Source organism: Condylura cristata, unplaced genomic scaffold (genome assembly GCF_000260355.1).
Source record: "Condylura cristata isolate star-nosed mole 26May11 unplaced genomic scaffold, ConCri1.0 scaffold00022, whole genome shotgun sequence".
NCBI classification, from domain to species: Eukaryota; Metazoa; Chordata; class Mammalia; order Eulipotyphla; family Talpidae; genus Condylura; species Condylura cristata.
Genome location: NW_004567123.1, coordinates 21,693,936 through 21,709,590, shown reverse-complemented (window position 1 = coordinate 21,709,590; position 15,655 = coordinate 21,693,936). Strand labels below are relative to the sequence as shown.

General features: G+C 51.0%; 2 protein-coding genes across 2 annotated transcripts in view; one reads left to right on the top strand and one right to left on the bottom strand.

The window, feature by feature from the left end:
- The first annotated feature begins 140 nt into the window (after positions 1–140).
- Positions 141–15,655, top strand: part of TMEM74B (transmembrane protein 74B) — a 20,280-nt gene continuing 4,765 nt past the window's right edge. The window contains exons 1-2 of the mRNA XM_012728204.1: positions 141–196; positions 5,375–5,562. The gene's annotated coding sequence lies outside the window, so the exon portion shown is untranslated. The remainder of the gene's footprint in view (positions 197–5,374; positions 5,563–15,655) is intronic.
- Positions 4,255–7,736, bottom strand: LOC101631212 (chromosome unknown open reading frame, human C20orf202). Its single transcript, XM_004686991.1, has 3 exons — positions 7,675–7,736; positions 5,351–5,483; positions 4,255–4,488 (listed from the first exon to the last, which is right to left on the bottom strand). Exons 1-3 carry the CDS (start codon positions 7,734–7,736, stop codon positions 4,255–4,257), a joined length of 429 nt encoding a protein of 142 aa, XP_004687048.1.

The window sequence follows — 15,655 nt, the reverse complement described above, 5'->3', positions numbered from 1 at the left end:
GGCGCGGATCTGGGGAGGCGGGTGAGGAGAAAGAAGGGCATTAAGAGAGCGAGCTCCCCCAGGGTGCAAAAGGGGTGAGGGGAGAGGAAAGGGAGGAGCCGGGTGTTGGCTCTGAGGAGAAGACCGCGAGCGCCTAGCGCCAAGGTTTCCCCGCCGCAGACTACTCCTCAGCGTTTAAGGCCCGGCGCTCAGAGAGGTACGCTGAGGTCCGAGGGGTGACCCCAAACGCCGTTTAGCCCGTCGCGTAGCAGAGAAGCCCGATCGCGCCCCCAGCCCAGGAAGGCAGGGATGGTGGTTTTTCTCTCAGGCGGGGCGCTCAGCGATGGAGCCTGAGAGAAGCCGGGCCCGGCTCGCGTGGGGCGGTGGGTGGCGCAGCCCCCATCACCGAGTCCGCCTCCAGCCACCCGACGCCGCCCGGCCCCTCAGGCTAAGCCCTACTTTCAGAGCCGGCTCTCAAGAAGGCCGGAGCCGGGGCTGGAGGAGGAGTCTCCCGTACCCCGCTTCAGCTGTGAGGCGCTTCTCTCCTCAACCCGCCAGGCGTCAGCTTGGGCTCTGCGGGGCGAGGGGCGGGGCGGTTCGGGGGCGGGGCCTGGGCGGACGAGGGGCGGGGCGGCAGGGAACTGATTCGGGGGAAGGGGCGGAGCCACGGGTCAGGGTGGGCGGGGGGAGGGTGTGACTACTGGAAGGGGCGGAAGTAAGGGCGGGGCTATGGGCTGTGGACCTAACGGGACTGGATGGTTGAACGCAGGACTAGTACCGGCTGGGTGGGGCCTCTGGAGGGTCCTAGGTCTCTGGCTTGGTTGGTATTTGCACTCTTGGAGCTCTGACAGGGACCTCATCTGTGCGGGAGTATGACAGGGCCTGAAACCCGGCCCTATAGTTCAAGTGTGACAGGTGGCAATGTCTAACCCCTGGAGTCGTTCAGCTAAGGCTACCTGAGGAAGTTATTTAATCCCTTGAATCTGTTATTCTCACTTGTAATGGCAAATAGCCAGATCATAACAACAGTAGTAATTCATTAAGAGGACTAGATGCCTTTCAAATAAAAATAATGAAAAGGCTCTTGGATTGTTTGATAACCCAGTTAAAAGAAGCAAATTATAATTCTAGATTTAACTTTATCACTTATTTGACATGAGTTATTGACATGGATGAAGAACACATAGAAGTCATAATATTCCACTATCCGGGAATGTTACCTACAAAACTAGTTATTGTGTTGTCAACTTAGTTCATCTTATAGCTCATGTATGAAAGAAACTTAAAGGCTTTCCCAAATTTGACAATCTTAACATTTTCTTGGTATTACGCTTTACAATTTAAGGAAAACTTTTTAAATTATCCACTCCAAAAACAACAATCTTGTCAAGACCAAATTATCTTCTCTATATCTTTACAGAAAGACAACAAAATAATTGTTTTATGTGTTGATAATCAAAGACTATATAGCAAAAAGTGGAGAAAAAAAATTCCTATGGATCTGTATCATGTAGGTAGTTAATAAAAATATGCTGTTTCTAGGTTTTATGAGGTTGGTGATTTTGTCAGCTTTAAAAATGTTTGTCATTCTAAAAAAGAATATTCCCTTTCTTTTTAAAATAAACAATTTAATTTTGCTTTCTTTCTAACCCGTTAAAACATTTTAATTTTGCTTTCTTTCTAACCCGTTCTGTATTTATTACATTGTGTCTTTTTTTCCTTAAAAAAAAAAAAACCTAAATTTTATAAACTCAGGCCTCACAAAATCTGATCTTGTTCCTGCCAGACCCTGTCTCTTGACACATTGGATTCCTCCTATGCTCATTGCCTGGCGAAAACTATTTGTCAGAAAACCATTGTGCATGAATGAATGAATGACTCAGAAATTGGACACAGTGAGCTACATGAAAACATGAATTTTGGCTCTTTGTCATCGTTGTCGTTACTGCGGTCCGGTCTCATGTGCAGAACAGTGCCTGGCAACACATATGTTTTTTGTTTCTTTGTTGTATTGAATCCAGGTGTGTCCAGCTGTAGACCATGCTTTCTTGCCATTGCTTCCACTCAATCTATTTCCAAAGCACTTTCCCAAGACTTTCTCCAAGGCTCTGACAGGTGTCATTTTCAGTTAGGTAAGGATAAATGGAGGATCAAAGGTGGAGGCAACTTGCCCCAGGTTGCTCAACCAGTGACAGAGTTGAAATTCAAACCCAGATCTCGAGGACTAGAAAATTTCGTCTTCCATGGCTCTAGAAATACAATGTCCCCCAATAAGGGAGAAGATACTGAAGATGTCAGTCCTACAACCCAGAGCCAACATGTCCCTGGGGGAATTACTTCTCATGGTCACCAGGTGGCGCCCATGCAGAGAGTATGTAGTTGATCATGGCTTGCTAGCAATCGGTAAAGAATACAAAAAATATTAGAAGTCAAGATATTGAACTGCCAGTTTCATTTCTTTTTAACTGTTCTGCTTTTGCTTCTGCGACCATTGTTCTTTGGGCCTCCATTTTCTCCTCTTTCAATTGGGAATATTAATGTGTACTTCCTAGCTAGGTGACAACTTAATGGTGTCTGGGGGATAGTAAATGTTCAACAAGCATGTCACCTCCTTCTTCCAGAAGGCCCCACAGAAAGTCTCCAGCTATCCAGCATTCTTCTTAATCCTGTACATTAGCCAGGAATGATAATCAGAAGGAATAAAGGGAAATTCTTTTCTGTTAATCATCTACTAAGGTAGGCTGGAAGGAGGCCCTCATATGCTGATTCCTGGAACTTATCAACATTACTTTATAGGGTCTCCCTGGTGGTTCATGGATTAAAGTCTCAGCACTCTGGAGCTATACACAGCTACTGCAGCACAAATTCGATCCCCAGCCAGGAAGCTAATCCACATGGTACGGCAAACCTTTCCTGTCTCACCTGCTGCTCTCCTCAGTAGCTCAGCCTGTTCTGATTTCTGCTGTCTCTGGTGAAACCTCTCCCCGCACCACCACATATCTCTGGCCTATACCCCAGTTCTTGTGTGCATAAATAAATAAAATAAATCTTTAAAAAATCACATTATAAAAGGTGGGAGGCATCTTTGTAGATGTCATTAAGGCTCCTGAGCTGGGGAGATTACCCAGGATTATCCAGTGGCCCTAAATACAGTCACAGTTCTCCTCAGGAAGACAGAGATCTTACAGAAGAGGCATGCAAAACAAATGCAGAGGCAGGGGTCACACGCCCTGGAGTCAAGAATGGCTGCAGCCACCTAGGAGCTCCCAAGGCCAGGAGCAGACCTCCCTTGTGCTTCCAGAGGGAGTGCAGCCTGGCCCACACCTTGATTTTTGGTCCATGAGCTGACTTTAGCCCAATGAAAGAGGAGTAAGATTGAGACCTTTCTAATAAGTGGAGCTTCTCAGGAAGTGGGAAAGACTGAGCCTCGAGGACCCACTCTAACAGCAAGAGGCAGCTGGTCTTTTGAGAATGAAGGAAACATGTGTCTAACCAGACCCTCCATCTGCTTTTCACATGTCCCAGACCCCTGCTGGGATAGACCACATGACTAATTCCAGCCAATGGCTATGGGCAGAAGGGACATATATCGCTTCTTGGCTCAAGTGTAGAACTAATGTATAGTGACCTAGAATGAGCATCTAGATAGCAATTCCAGGGAAGAGTTGTGATTGGCTTTGCTAGGTCACATGTCCAACCACTTGGCCAATCACGTCATTAGATTGACTGTGAATTATGATTGGCCAGTCCTGGTCACATGCTCATCCCCATGGAAAGGGCCTATTGCTGCTAGATGAAGGGGAATAAGGCCTACTGGAAAACAACAAACCACAGTTACTGCACCTGGGAATTGGGGTTGTCCTGTTCTTCATCGTGGCAACATGGCCACACTAGCTAAACACTCTCACACATTAAGCTCTTTCTTTTTTTTAATAGTCATCATATGCAAAATGCCCAAGAGTAATATTATTACTACCAAGATCTTGCTAGAAGCCATATAACATATTTGTATTTTCAAAGCCTGTTCACACCTACTTTGCACTTCATCACACTTCATCACACTTGTTTGCACTTAATCACAACCTGATAGGTGACAGAAAAAGAACCAGTGACCCGGAGTTGAATGACACAGTCAGAGAGACATGGTATTTGAGGACAGAGGAGAAGTCAGAGCCCTGGCTTCCTGGCTCCCACTGTAGCATTCTCTTCTACAACATCACAATCAAAATTGAGGTGCTAGGTGGAAAGGCTCAAGCCCAGGTGCATCCCTGCCGGCTAAGGGAGGGAGCTCCGCCTGCTGTCTACCCCTGGGAAGGCCTGGGCCAGCCTCCTGGAAGCCATGGGCTGCCAGGCCCTGCTTTCAGAGCCTGCCCGAGCTCTGATGGGGGACGTCCCTCTGCTGGACCTGGAGTCCTCCCAGCGGGCACTCTCAGCTCGCAGCTCCTCCAGGACACTGTGGAGATGCTTCAGCGTGAGCAGGAGTCTCTGGTCTTGGATCTGCATCTCAGCCTAGGGGAGAGAGAGTCTGTGAGGCTGGCTGCAGGGCACTGGATGCCCCCCAGAAAGCTTGTCCCATCACTTCTCATCAGAACAAGCCCATATCTGCAGAAGCCGTGTCCCCCTCTTTCTAGTAGAAAGCAAATGATTTACCTTTCAAGACTTGTAAGACTGGAGGAATGAATAAGTCAACCCATGCTCAAGAACATGACAGGCTGAACCAGCAAGCTGTGGATTATCTTCATCATCGCCATCAATATTAAATATTACCCTTACATACAGCCCTACTGCTCCTTTAGTCCTCATTCTAACAACCCATGTTATAAGGAGTAAAGTGACAACAGAGTCAGGCAGGACCCGCTCTTAGCCCCATGAACGTGTACCTCCAACTAAATTGCTAGCACCCCAGTCTTGCATCAGCCCCGGCTTTGCAGAGGGCTGGGGCTAAGACAGGAGGCGTGCTCCATACAGGACTGTAACAGCCTATAGGTGAGCCAGGCAGGACCTAGTGAGTATTACCAGCTCTCTGAATTCTCACAGTAACTCCTGCAATGCCAGTACTATTGCCATCCCCATCTGATGAAAGAAAACTGAGGCCCAAAGAGGGAGCAGCCAGCTAGTGGTCACACAGCAGCCGCTGGGCGTGCGCCCAGGACTCAAAGTAATACTAAAACCGGTCTGGCAAGCACCGCAGGAGAACGCTATGTAGGCCGTGACCTACTTCTCCCAGCAAAGATATGGAGACACAGGCTATGTCCCTGGCCCCAGAGGGGTGCCTGTAGGGCCTCCCCCAGCCAAGGGGCAAGGGAAGAGGACCCAGAAACCTTGGAACATATGGGGTGCAGGTGTCACATCAAAAGATGCAAAGGCTTACCAGTTCTCTTCTCAGCCACTCCAGGGTCTGCCCAAGATTCATGGCTGGCGCTCCTGCTGTCTTCATCTCAGTGTCCTGGGAGAACTGGACTCCACCTGTGGTGGGACCTTTGGCCTGCACAGTATCCTTCTCACTTCAGCCTGAAAACAGGGTCTTGCCGAGTCACGGAGGATGCAGTTAATGAGAGCAGGCAGTGGCTCACACTGGAAAATGTAGGTTGTGTGTGTGTGTGTGTGTGTGTGTTTAAAGGTTTCAGTGCTCTGAATAGAATAAGGAGGAAGGGGGATTCTTGGGGGGTGGGTATCTAAGTGCCTGTAAATCCCAGAATTCAAATCTAATGCCAGTAGGACCACGGCTGTAAAGCTCTCAGCATACCAGCAGTAATGATTGTGAGAACAGGTGCCTCGCTCTGCACCTGCTGCTTGCTTCACTCCAAGAGTGTTGCTTATGTACATATGTATGTGAGCTCCTGTGGGGCACCCCCCTATTTCTGAAGTTGGAAAAAATTGACTCTGTCTGAGTCCCCAATCCCCTTCTCCCGTCCTCACCTATTTATAGTCTGGATAAAGGGAAATGTTCCCTTTCCTTGTCCTGCTTCTGGGATACCTGCACAGCCCATTTCTAGAAAGTGAGATCGAAGCAGGAATTTGCTGTTAGACTTCTAGGAAAAGTTTTTCCTACCTGAGAAAAGGAAACACATGACTGATTCTCTGCCTCACTCCCTCGTTCTTGCCCTTGAAGGTGAATGTGGCGCCTGAGCTACCACCTAGCAGCCCTAAGGAAATGGGCAAAGACTTGCAGAGAATCTGACATCACTGGTGTGTGGAGTCACCACATCTGCCTGTCGTGTGACCTGATAAAGCCATTTTTAATTGGGTCAACACAGTCCTCACCGACACACCGTTCGCTCTTCACAGCACATTTGAGGTGGGTGTTCCTTAGTTCTTTCAGCAAATATGTATGGGGTTTCTACTGTGTCCTCCAAGTTCTGCTCTATGCCCTGGGGAGGAAACCTCAAATCAGAGAGACACAGGTCCTGCTTTCCTGGAATCTACACCCTAGTGGATAGAAATAAGCAATCATAAAGGTGGGGCCTTGATTAAATAAGTAGACTTTATTTTCATGTAGGTGTTTTTAGTGTTTTTTTTAAATTTTATTTATTTATGCATAAAAGAACTGGGGTACAAGCCAGAGGTGCAGGGGTGGTGAGAGGATTCACCAGAGACAGAGCGGGGAGCAGAATAGGCTGATCAATGAACTACAATGCTGAGGGGAGCAGTGGGAGGGTCAGGAGAGGTCTGCTGCGCCATGTGGGTCAGCTCCCTGGCTGGGATCAAACTTATGTTGAAGCAGCTGCGGCTAAGTTCGTAGTGCTGCGCTTTAACCCGTTATACTACAGGTTAAAACCAGGGGAGGGCCCTGGTTTTGTTTGTTTGTAATGTCTTCTAGCCACATGAAAGGAGCTCCACACTAAGAATTAATGTAGTGATTCCTCATAACAAACCAACCGGCTTTGGGCGGTCTTGCCTTGAAATGAGGCTGGCTCTGAGCTGTCAACCATGGATAGAGTTCCTTGGGGGAACTCATCTCCCACAACGACAAAGCACCAAGAAATCACCAGAAGGGAGAACTGGCAGACACCACCACAGCAGGACCAACTTTCTCTCCCCCAAGAACTTCCGATAAAGAGAACAACAACAACAGCAAAAATTGAAAATAATTAAAGTCATTCAAGCAGGAAACAAAAGCAAGGGTTGTGGGGGGTGGGGAGATTATAATACTATTTAAAAAGGAGATTTGAAAAAGAACTAGAGTTTATAGAAGTAAAAATTATAGTAAATGTTTACTGTAGATCAGGAAAGCAAAGAGAACGTGTATTTAAACTAGCACAAGAACAGGGCACAGGAACCAGGGAAGCTGGCTGGGCTCAGGAGGGAAGTGTGGCTTAGGAGTCTCCCGGCAGAGGGCTCTCTGGAGCGCGGCCTCCCGCCAGATGAGGGGGTAGGGGATGCTGGCCTCAGGGCTCCACCCTGGGGCAGACCTGGGGTTCCTTCCAAGAATGACAGGACAGGGCAGGAAAGGGGTGCAGTCAAGGAAGCCACACCACCTTTATGACCCTGCTCTGCCAAACTTTTCTTATCCTTTCAGCATAATGAGGCTTAAATAATTATGCAAATGAGTTGTAAGAAACATCACATTTCTTGTTTCCTGGGGTTTTTAGCCTAAGGTGCAATCTGACTGCTGCACGCGGATAGCCTTTTATGTGCAATTTCTCCCAGTCCAGCTGTCACTTTTCAGAAGCAGAGAGGATCTAAGAAACTCACCTGTGATCTTCACAGCCCTTCTGAACACAGGGGCCAGAAGTTATTTCTTCTAGGCAGGTCATCAGGCTCTATGTCACACGACCCTGTCATTATGGATCGGAGGTGGGTGTCACACAGGAGGCAGCCATTTGCTGGCAGGACAGGAGGGGCTCACGAGCTGGGGCACTGGGGTGAAAGGAGGCATGTTCAGGGTGGTAGCAGCGATGCTGTCAGACCTCCAGGTCTGAATTTGCAGATTCAAGAAGACACAGACAGCCACAGAGTTGCCCCAAGGACACTATGTAATGACCCTCCCTGAAATTCCTCCATGCCTGCAGCAGATAAGCATTTATGACTGCTCTTCACATTCTCTACAATGCCAAGGGGTGAGGGAGTGAGTGGAACCCCGCAGGTCTGTTGAGGCCTTGGCTCTATACTGCCCGTGGCAGGTCTGCTGTGTCCCTGAGGGCCAGCTGAAGAACACAGGGGTCCACCCAGCCTACGGAGAGGTGGCGGCAAGTGTGTGGAACTGCGGAGGGACGGAGAGGTGGAGCTGAGCAGGCTACGCTAGGGAGGTAGTAAATTCAGGGCCGCAGGCCCCGAGGGATCAGGGCAGACGCCATGAGGTGGCAGCAGCTGGAGACAGCGAAGGCGGCGACGGGCATTTACTGATCTACTCTGGGCCTGAGTTGTGTTATGTTCCTGACACACACAACCCCATTTCATCTTCAAAACCCAATGCCTACAGTTCCCAAACTGTGCTGAGGCATCCAAAGGCAGGCACAGGGATCCTGCAAACATGTTTTACAGTTTTGAAGGAAACACACAACATTATCGGTTGGATGCTATGCAAAAACTACTATTATTAGATTGCTCGAAACTTATTGGTTAACACACAACGGTTAGGCATTCCTGTAGAACCTGGTGCACTGTGAAAAAGCACCGACATGCTAAGGCTGCTGTGAACTTCTGCCTGTGAGGGAGGTGTCATCGTTATCTGCATTTTATAGTTGCTTAATATTAACCCTTTTTATAGCTGAGTGAACAGAAGCTCAAAGAGATATGGGTTTACCTAGGGTTACCCCTGCAGGTGAGCATAGGCTGGAATCAGCACCTACCTCCCAGACCTTGGTGGGGGTGAGGGGGAGTGAGCAGTCTTCTATGTTGTCCTGTAGAGGTGGGGGCGGGGCGGGGGCAAGCAGGGGCTCAGACAAAGCCCCACAGAGGTGTTGGTGGGAGCACCTGACAGTTGGAGTCTAGAGTGCTGTCCTGCTCTCCAGTGCTGTTGTCTAATTACCCTGAAAGCCATTTCTTGTGGTTAACTATTTTGATGCACTTTCATTTATTTTTAATCCCCCTCTTAGGATTCTGGCTCAGAGCACATTTTACTTTACAAGCTAAGAAAGGCTTGGCATGTGGAGATAAGGGAAGGTGGAGCCAGGGCACCTGGAAAGGGAAAGAACTTAAACCCCTGAATGAGGGAAAATATCCCTCCCCCAACAGAAAAGCCAGAATGAGCACCCATTCATCATCCACGGACAGCAAGGAATAGAACTTTCGTGTGCCAGCTCCTGCAGTAGGTGCTGGCAGCAGCGTGTTGAGCAAGAAAGAACTCACTCGTGACCTCATGGACCACTAGCAATCAAGAGGCTCAAACATTGTACTCTGTTATGAATGAATGGGTGAGTGAGAGTGAATGGACTTGTAAATGAAGAAACTATGGCTCAGGCAGAGATGTCGTTTACTCAAGCAAGTCAGCAGCTATGGGGAAAATTGCAGGTTTTGCCTCAGTTTCCCTCCTCCCAGTCTCACACAGTGAAAGATGACATCCCAAAGGCCTCTGCGGATAAGTGCAGCCATGTGATTACCCTGGCTGGTGGGCTAGGAATGGAGGTAACATGTGGCTCATACCCTTGCAAGGAAGGAGGAGGGTCCCTCCTCCTTTCCTTGGTCCTCCTTTGGCTGCCTGGAATGTGGCCCTAAGGTGGAAGGTGGCAGATAGAAGGAAACCAGATTTTTTGTAACGGATAAGGCTACCATGTCAGCCTCAACTGGCTTGTCTACTTTTACGTGCGAGAGAAATAAGTTATCGTATTGAAGACACTATTATTTTGTGTCGCTGTAATAGGAGTCAAGCCAGAGGCCTAAAAACACAGCCACAGAGCTATCTGCAGGAGCCAGCTCCCCGTCCTCCCCCACTCAGTCCTTTCCATAATCATCCTCTCTCCCCTATGTAGTAAGTGACTTAAGTGCTTTCCTCTCTTATAAGGGTTTCCTTGTTCATGACCTAACCTCCTTCCTACACGAGCTCTGGGAATTTCACAGCAGAGAGAGGACTTCGGGGGTGCTTGCTGGCAAGTAAGGAGCTTGAGGTGCCAGAGCAGCAAGTGACTTGCCTGCCAGAGGGGCAGAGTCATCACCTTCTCCTTCAAGGGACAAGTGGGCTCTGAGATGTCATTTGGCTCCTCCTCCACGTCGAGGGCCCTTCCCCCCCCCCCCCCCCCGGAGGCTGTCCCCTTCTCTATTGTGGGCATCTTAGGCTTCATCCCCACTTCATAAAATACAAATGAGTGAAAGTTCAGCTGAGAGAAACTTCTGCATTGTGAGAGCTCTCAAGTGTTCCCAACCACGTGAGTACATGCCAACCAGAGAGGCTGAAGACGGGGTACAGTTGGCTGGGGAGCCCCAGCACCACCTCTCTTGTGGCTGCTAATCCCCCCCAGACCCTCCTTCCTGCAGTCATTTGTCTTCCGCCAGTGCCCTGGCTGTGTGCACTTGTGGGTCCTGAACACACGCCCTGCAGCCCTGTGACCAAAGCGCCATCCTTACCCCTGACTACTCACTTCTCCATGTGTACCCGGGCTTTCCCGCAAAGCACAGCTGACTCTGCTTACAGGACACCCTCCATCCATGCACAGCAGGCTGGAAGCACTGGGAGAGGCCTGCAGCAATGACAGCAGATGCTGAGAGCAAACGCCTCCCTTCCCTTCTGTCCACTCTAGGTGGGCCGGTGCCCCACCCAGCAGGGTTGAGCCCCAGCCGCCACAGCAGTCACGGGGCCACCTCTGCACGGCAGGCACTGGAGGTCTTCCCTTTCCTGTCCCCACTTGGCTCCCCCACATGCTTCCTGGGATCAACTCCCAGGGAAACCATGTGCTCCAAAATTCTTGCTTTGGGTCTGCATCTGGGGAAACTGAACCCCTGAAGGGCATCCATGTGTGCCTGTACACGTGGGCCCTGTATACCTCTTGCTGTGCACACTGGTATGGGCAAGAGCACCCCAAATATAGGTACTCCAGTCCTCTGCTCTGCACACAGGTGCGCTGTTACATGTGTCCTACCTCTGGCCCATGCCCGGGTACCCAGTACCTAGTCCTATGTCCTCAGGTCAGGGAAGAGCTTGTTCTTGCCCTGGACGACCTGGCAGCCCCTGACCCCGAGTTGGTGGATTGGGAAGCAGAATGAGACCGTGGGAAGTGGGTCCCTTGGCCTCAGCTAGCCTCGGCGTGACTGCTGTAAGACCTGAGCCCCAGTTACCTCCCCTGAGGAATGACCTCTAAGTTACCAAACTGTCGGAGGGTGGGGAGACCAGGTGAGACAACCTAGGTGAGGCCAGCACAGGCCTCCACATTTCATCAAGGTTGCTCAGTCCTCTCTTCCTGGCCCACCTTTCCCCAAGGGAGTGGCTTTCATCCATCGACCCCAGTGCCTCCATTGCACCAGGCCCTATGCTGACCTGGGGAGAAGCGAAGGCTAGGTCCTGCCCCCTGGAGCCGCCAGGCTGAGGGGCTCCCTCTTGCAGAGGCTGAGAACGTGGGTCTCGATTTCCCTCGTCCTCTTCCAGGGCAGGAAGAGCCAGCACCCAGGTTTTCCCTTTCTCAAGGCTGGAAGCGGCAGACAGACCAGGTGGAGAGGAAGCAGTGCCAGCTGGACTGGCTGAAGGTGTGCGTGTGTGGCACAGCCTCCAGGGCCTGGAGCGTGGCCACCCACTCATTTCCTCAAATTCCTGAACCATATCCCATTACCACGCTATCAGAGCCACTTCATGAAAGCATCCAGGAAAACTAGATGAGCCAGAGGATGAATAGAAAACAAGTACATGAACTTAAACACCTGAGCTCAGCAAGATGCTCACAGAGGATGAAACTGGGTGGGGGAGGGGAGAGAGCGCCTGTGGCTCAGCGGCCTTGGCTCTTTAGTCTATCTGAGGCCCCCAGATCCAGCTGGGAGTCAGAGGCCCTTGCTTCCTGTCTCACTCCCACCAACCTTCAGTGTGACCAACCTCTTCTCTCGCAGACACTCAGTTTTCCCAAATGCAAAGGTGGGGATACTATTCACAATCCCTCAGGAACCTTGCACAAATCTGAAAGTCATTCAGCAACCTGAGTTCATACGGATGCCTCCGATTCTGCGCCATCACAACGTACATCACATCACACACACCACAGAGTGTGACTGTTGACCTTGCCCTTAACGACCTGGCTGGGTTTGCCAGCTTTCTCCCCTGTAGAGTCTCTCCCCTCACCCTCTCATACTGGAGTCTCTGAAAGTCACTATGCTCAGCCCACACTTAAGAATTGGTTCCGGGCCCAGTGCTTTCCGGGTTAGAGCACAGCACTAGGAAGCTAAAGCCACTTCCGCATGAGTTCGATCCCCGCCTGCCCCGGAGGTGACCACATGGCACGGCAGACCTCTCCTGACCCGCCCGCTGCTCCCCTCAGCAGTGTGCTTCGTCAATCTGCCTGTTCTGCTCCCACTCTGTCTCTGGTGAAGCCTCTTGCTGCCTCTGGCCTTTACCCCAGTTCTGTATGCACAAATAAATAAATCTTTAAAAAAAAAAAAAAGAATTGGTTCCTCCTCCTGGAGGGTTTTCAACAGATGTGGAATTCTGCATGGGAAATTTCTCTTTTCTCCATTTACCATATTTTGGGTTACAACCCCGTATTATTTGTTGGTCAATTTTTTAAAAAGATTTATTTATTTATTCATACAGAACTGGGGTACAAGCCAGAGATGAGGAGGGTGAGAGGATTCACCAGAGACAGAGCGGGGAGCAGAACAAGCCGACTGATGAAGTACACTGCTGAGGGGAGCAGCGGGCGGGTCAGGAGGGGTCTGCCGTGCCATGTGGTCACCTCCGGGGCAGGCGGGGATCGAACTCATGCAGAAGTGGCTTCAGCTTCTTAGTGCTGTGCTTTAACCTGCTGCGCCAGCAGGGAGGGCCATTGTTGATCAATTTTTCCAGCCTTGGCCACTGGGACCTCCCAGGCATCTGCTCTGTTCTTCGACATCCCTCCTCTCCCCGTTACAGTGCGCATGGTGTTGTCTTCATATTTGTTTGTTACGCACTGCCTCATCTCCTGGCACTACAAGATGCTCTGGGCTCATTAATATTTCCTGCCCTAGTACTAGAAATGGCGATTTTGCCCCAGTTCCTTTCATTGGAATATGGTATTAGAAACCAAGATCCGGGCACTAGGGATTCTCATTGCTATGCAGTGCCATTGCTTGTAGCCGTCTCGCTAACAGGAAAGGAAATATATGTGTGCATACTAGCTTGTGTGTGTACACATCTATAAATATTACTAGATGTAATCATCTGAACCTATATTAAGCAAACATGGAATCATACCGATATCTCCAATTCTAATCCATTGTCACATACATCATTCTAGTCTCTTCCTCAAGGGTCATTTTTTATCATAGCAATGTTGCTTGGTAACATGGTGGACATATATTTATCTGTTTCCAAGGGAACAGAGCTACACAGTTAACCAAAGGTCAAATTCTCATGCAAAAGACAAAAAGGTTTTGTTAACCCTTTACTCACACTGACCCGTGGCTCCCACTGGCGAGAATAAACTCCTGCCTACAAGGGCCCGCAGTGACTGGGCTGCCCACGGTCCAGCCCCATCGACGCCTGTGTCCACTACAGAGCCCTCCCTGGCAACTGCGTGGTCTCCAACAGCCCTACACTCACCCCTCCCCGCCAGGCCCTTGGCCCAAGGCAGTCCTCTGCTGTGCCTTCCTCCATGCCCTCTTCACCTGTCTGCCTCCTCCTCACCCTTCTCAGCTCAGCTCAGTCTTTGCAGCCGAGCGCACCTTGTCTTGGGTTCACACAGCCCTGTGTGGCTGAGCTCCTTGAGAGTGGGGGTAAAGTGCACCAAGTTCACCAATAGAGTCGATGCTCAGTAAGATTTTCTGCTCATTTTCTCCATTCCTTTTTCAATAAATGTTTACCAAGGGCCTCCTAAATGTCAGCCCCCTTTCTAGTATTTGGGAATGTAACAGGGAGGAAAACAGGCAAAGTCTCTGACCTCCTGGAAGTTTTTTCAGTTGAGGTAACAAACCGAGCTATGTCAATGACAGGAGTGGACAAATGTTATGGAGAAAAACTCAGAGTTGAGGAGGAAAGGGTGCTTGGTCTATTACTTGTAAAGGGGTGGTGTGGAAAGGTGTTTCTTAGAAGGCGATGTTTGACAGAGACTTGCAGGAAGTGAGCGGATGAGCTCCAAGGCTGTCGGGAAGGAACACGCCCCAGCGGAGGGGACAGCAAAGGCCCAGGCTCTCAGGCAGGACCGTCCACGACCCAGGGCGGGGCGCCAGCCCTCTGCAGGGAGCATCACATGGGTTCCCGTCCCCTCACTAGGTCCACTGTACAGAGCAGGAATCAGGTCCCAGAGGGGAGACTTCTCCCCAGGGCACACAGCTAGGGGCCGTGGGGCTGGAGTCAGGTGGAGACGGTTGCTACAGCGAGCTTCATTTAGAAGCCCTGAGCAGGCCTTGGGAAGGCAGCAAGAGACTGAAGAATTCCCATTCCTGAGGTGCTGGCCAGGTCTCTTTCTCAAAGACCCCAAACCTGGCTTCCAGGTGACCTCCGCCCAACTGGTTGCCAAGGCTCTGGAGCAGGGGAGAGCAGGTTCTCCTGAAGGTGGATGAGGACCCAGGAGCCGGCACCTTCATTTGCCTTTCCTTCCAGATGGCTGGCCTCTGAGCCCCTCTCGAAGTCCCTGTAGCCTATGTAGTCACTCTCCATCCACAGAGGCGGACACTGAGGCTCAGAGAGGTGAGAGGCCTCACCTGAGGCCACACTTCCCACCCGCCCCCCAACCATGGGGCTGCTGGGAACTCCATGAACTTCATGTGGGGGGCTGGAAACTCACAGAGGGAGCATCTCCTTAACTTTACTGGGCTTGATTAACTTGACTCACCTTAACCTGGTCTTTGTAAGGAGATGGAGTCAAAGTCATGCTCTTCACTATCGTCCACTCTTTAGGCGCTGGGCTCTGGGGGACCAGACTAGGGCCCACTCTTCTAGAAGCTGCCGGTCTGATTGAAGTGCTGGCGCTGAAACAGAAAAGCCCACCTCTCAGAGACAGGGCAATGATGCAGACAAAGACAGAGCCCAGGGCAGCAGCCGCAGGAAGAGGGTGTGTGTGGATGAATCAAGTGACCTTCCCAGGGGAGGAGGCATGGCCGTTGACAACGTCCCCAAAGAACACCCTTCTTGGCCAGTGTACCCGACTGTCCCACCCAGTGTACCCGACTGTCGCACCCAGAAAGGGAGCGGGGGCGCTCGGCCAAGGTCTCCTTTCAGCCTTCAGGTGGCGCCCTTGAGCCACGGAGCCGCACGCGCCGACTAGTGTCTCGATCTGAGGACCTTAGAGGGGACTTGGTTCCTACCAGGGGGCTGAGTGCGCCGGGGTGGTGGGCGGGTAGGGGCTTGGCGGAGAGGACGATGGGTGAGCCTGGCGCAGTGGGGGCTTCCCAGAGGAGGGGAGAGGTGGCGGCGGGGGAGGGGTCTTTTCAGCACCCACCCCCGCGCCCCGCCCATGTGCCGGGCACCGCGGGCTCAAAGCTGCAGTTTCCTAAACCTCGGCGCCGGCGCTACAGATCTGCCCTACGGGGAGGAGGAGGCGGGTGGAGCCGTCTCTCGCCCTCCACACCCGCCTCCCCCCATTACTCCGGTCTATTACCCGCCTCCCCGTCCCTCCCAGCGCTA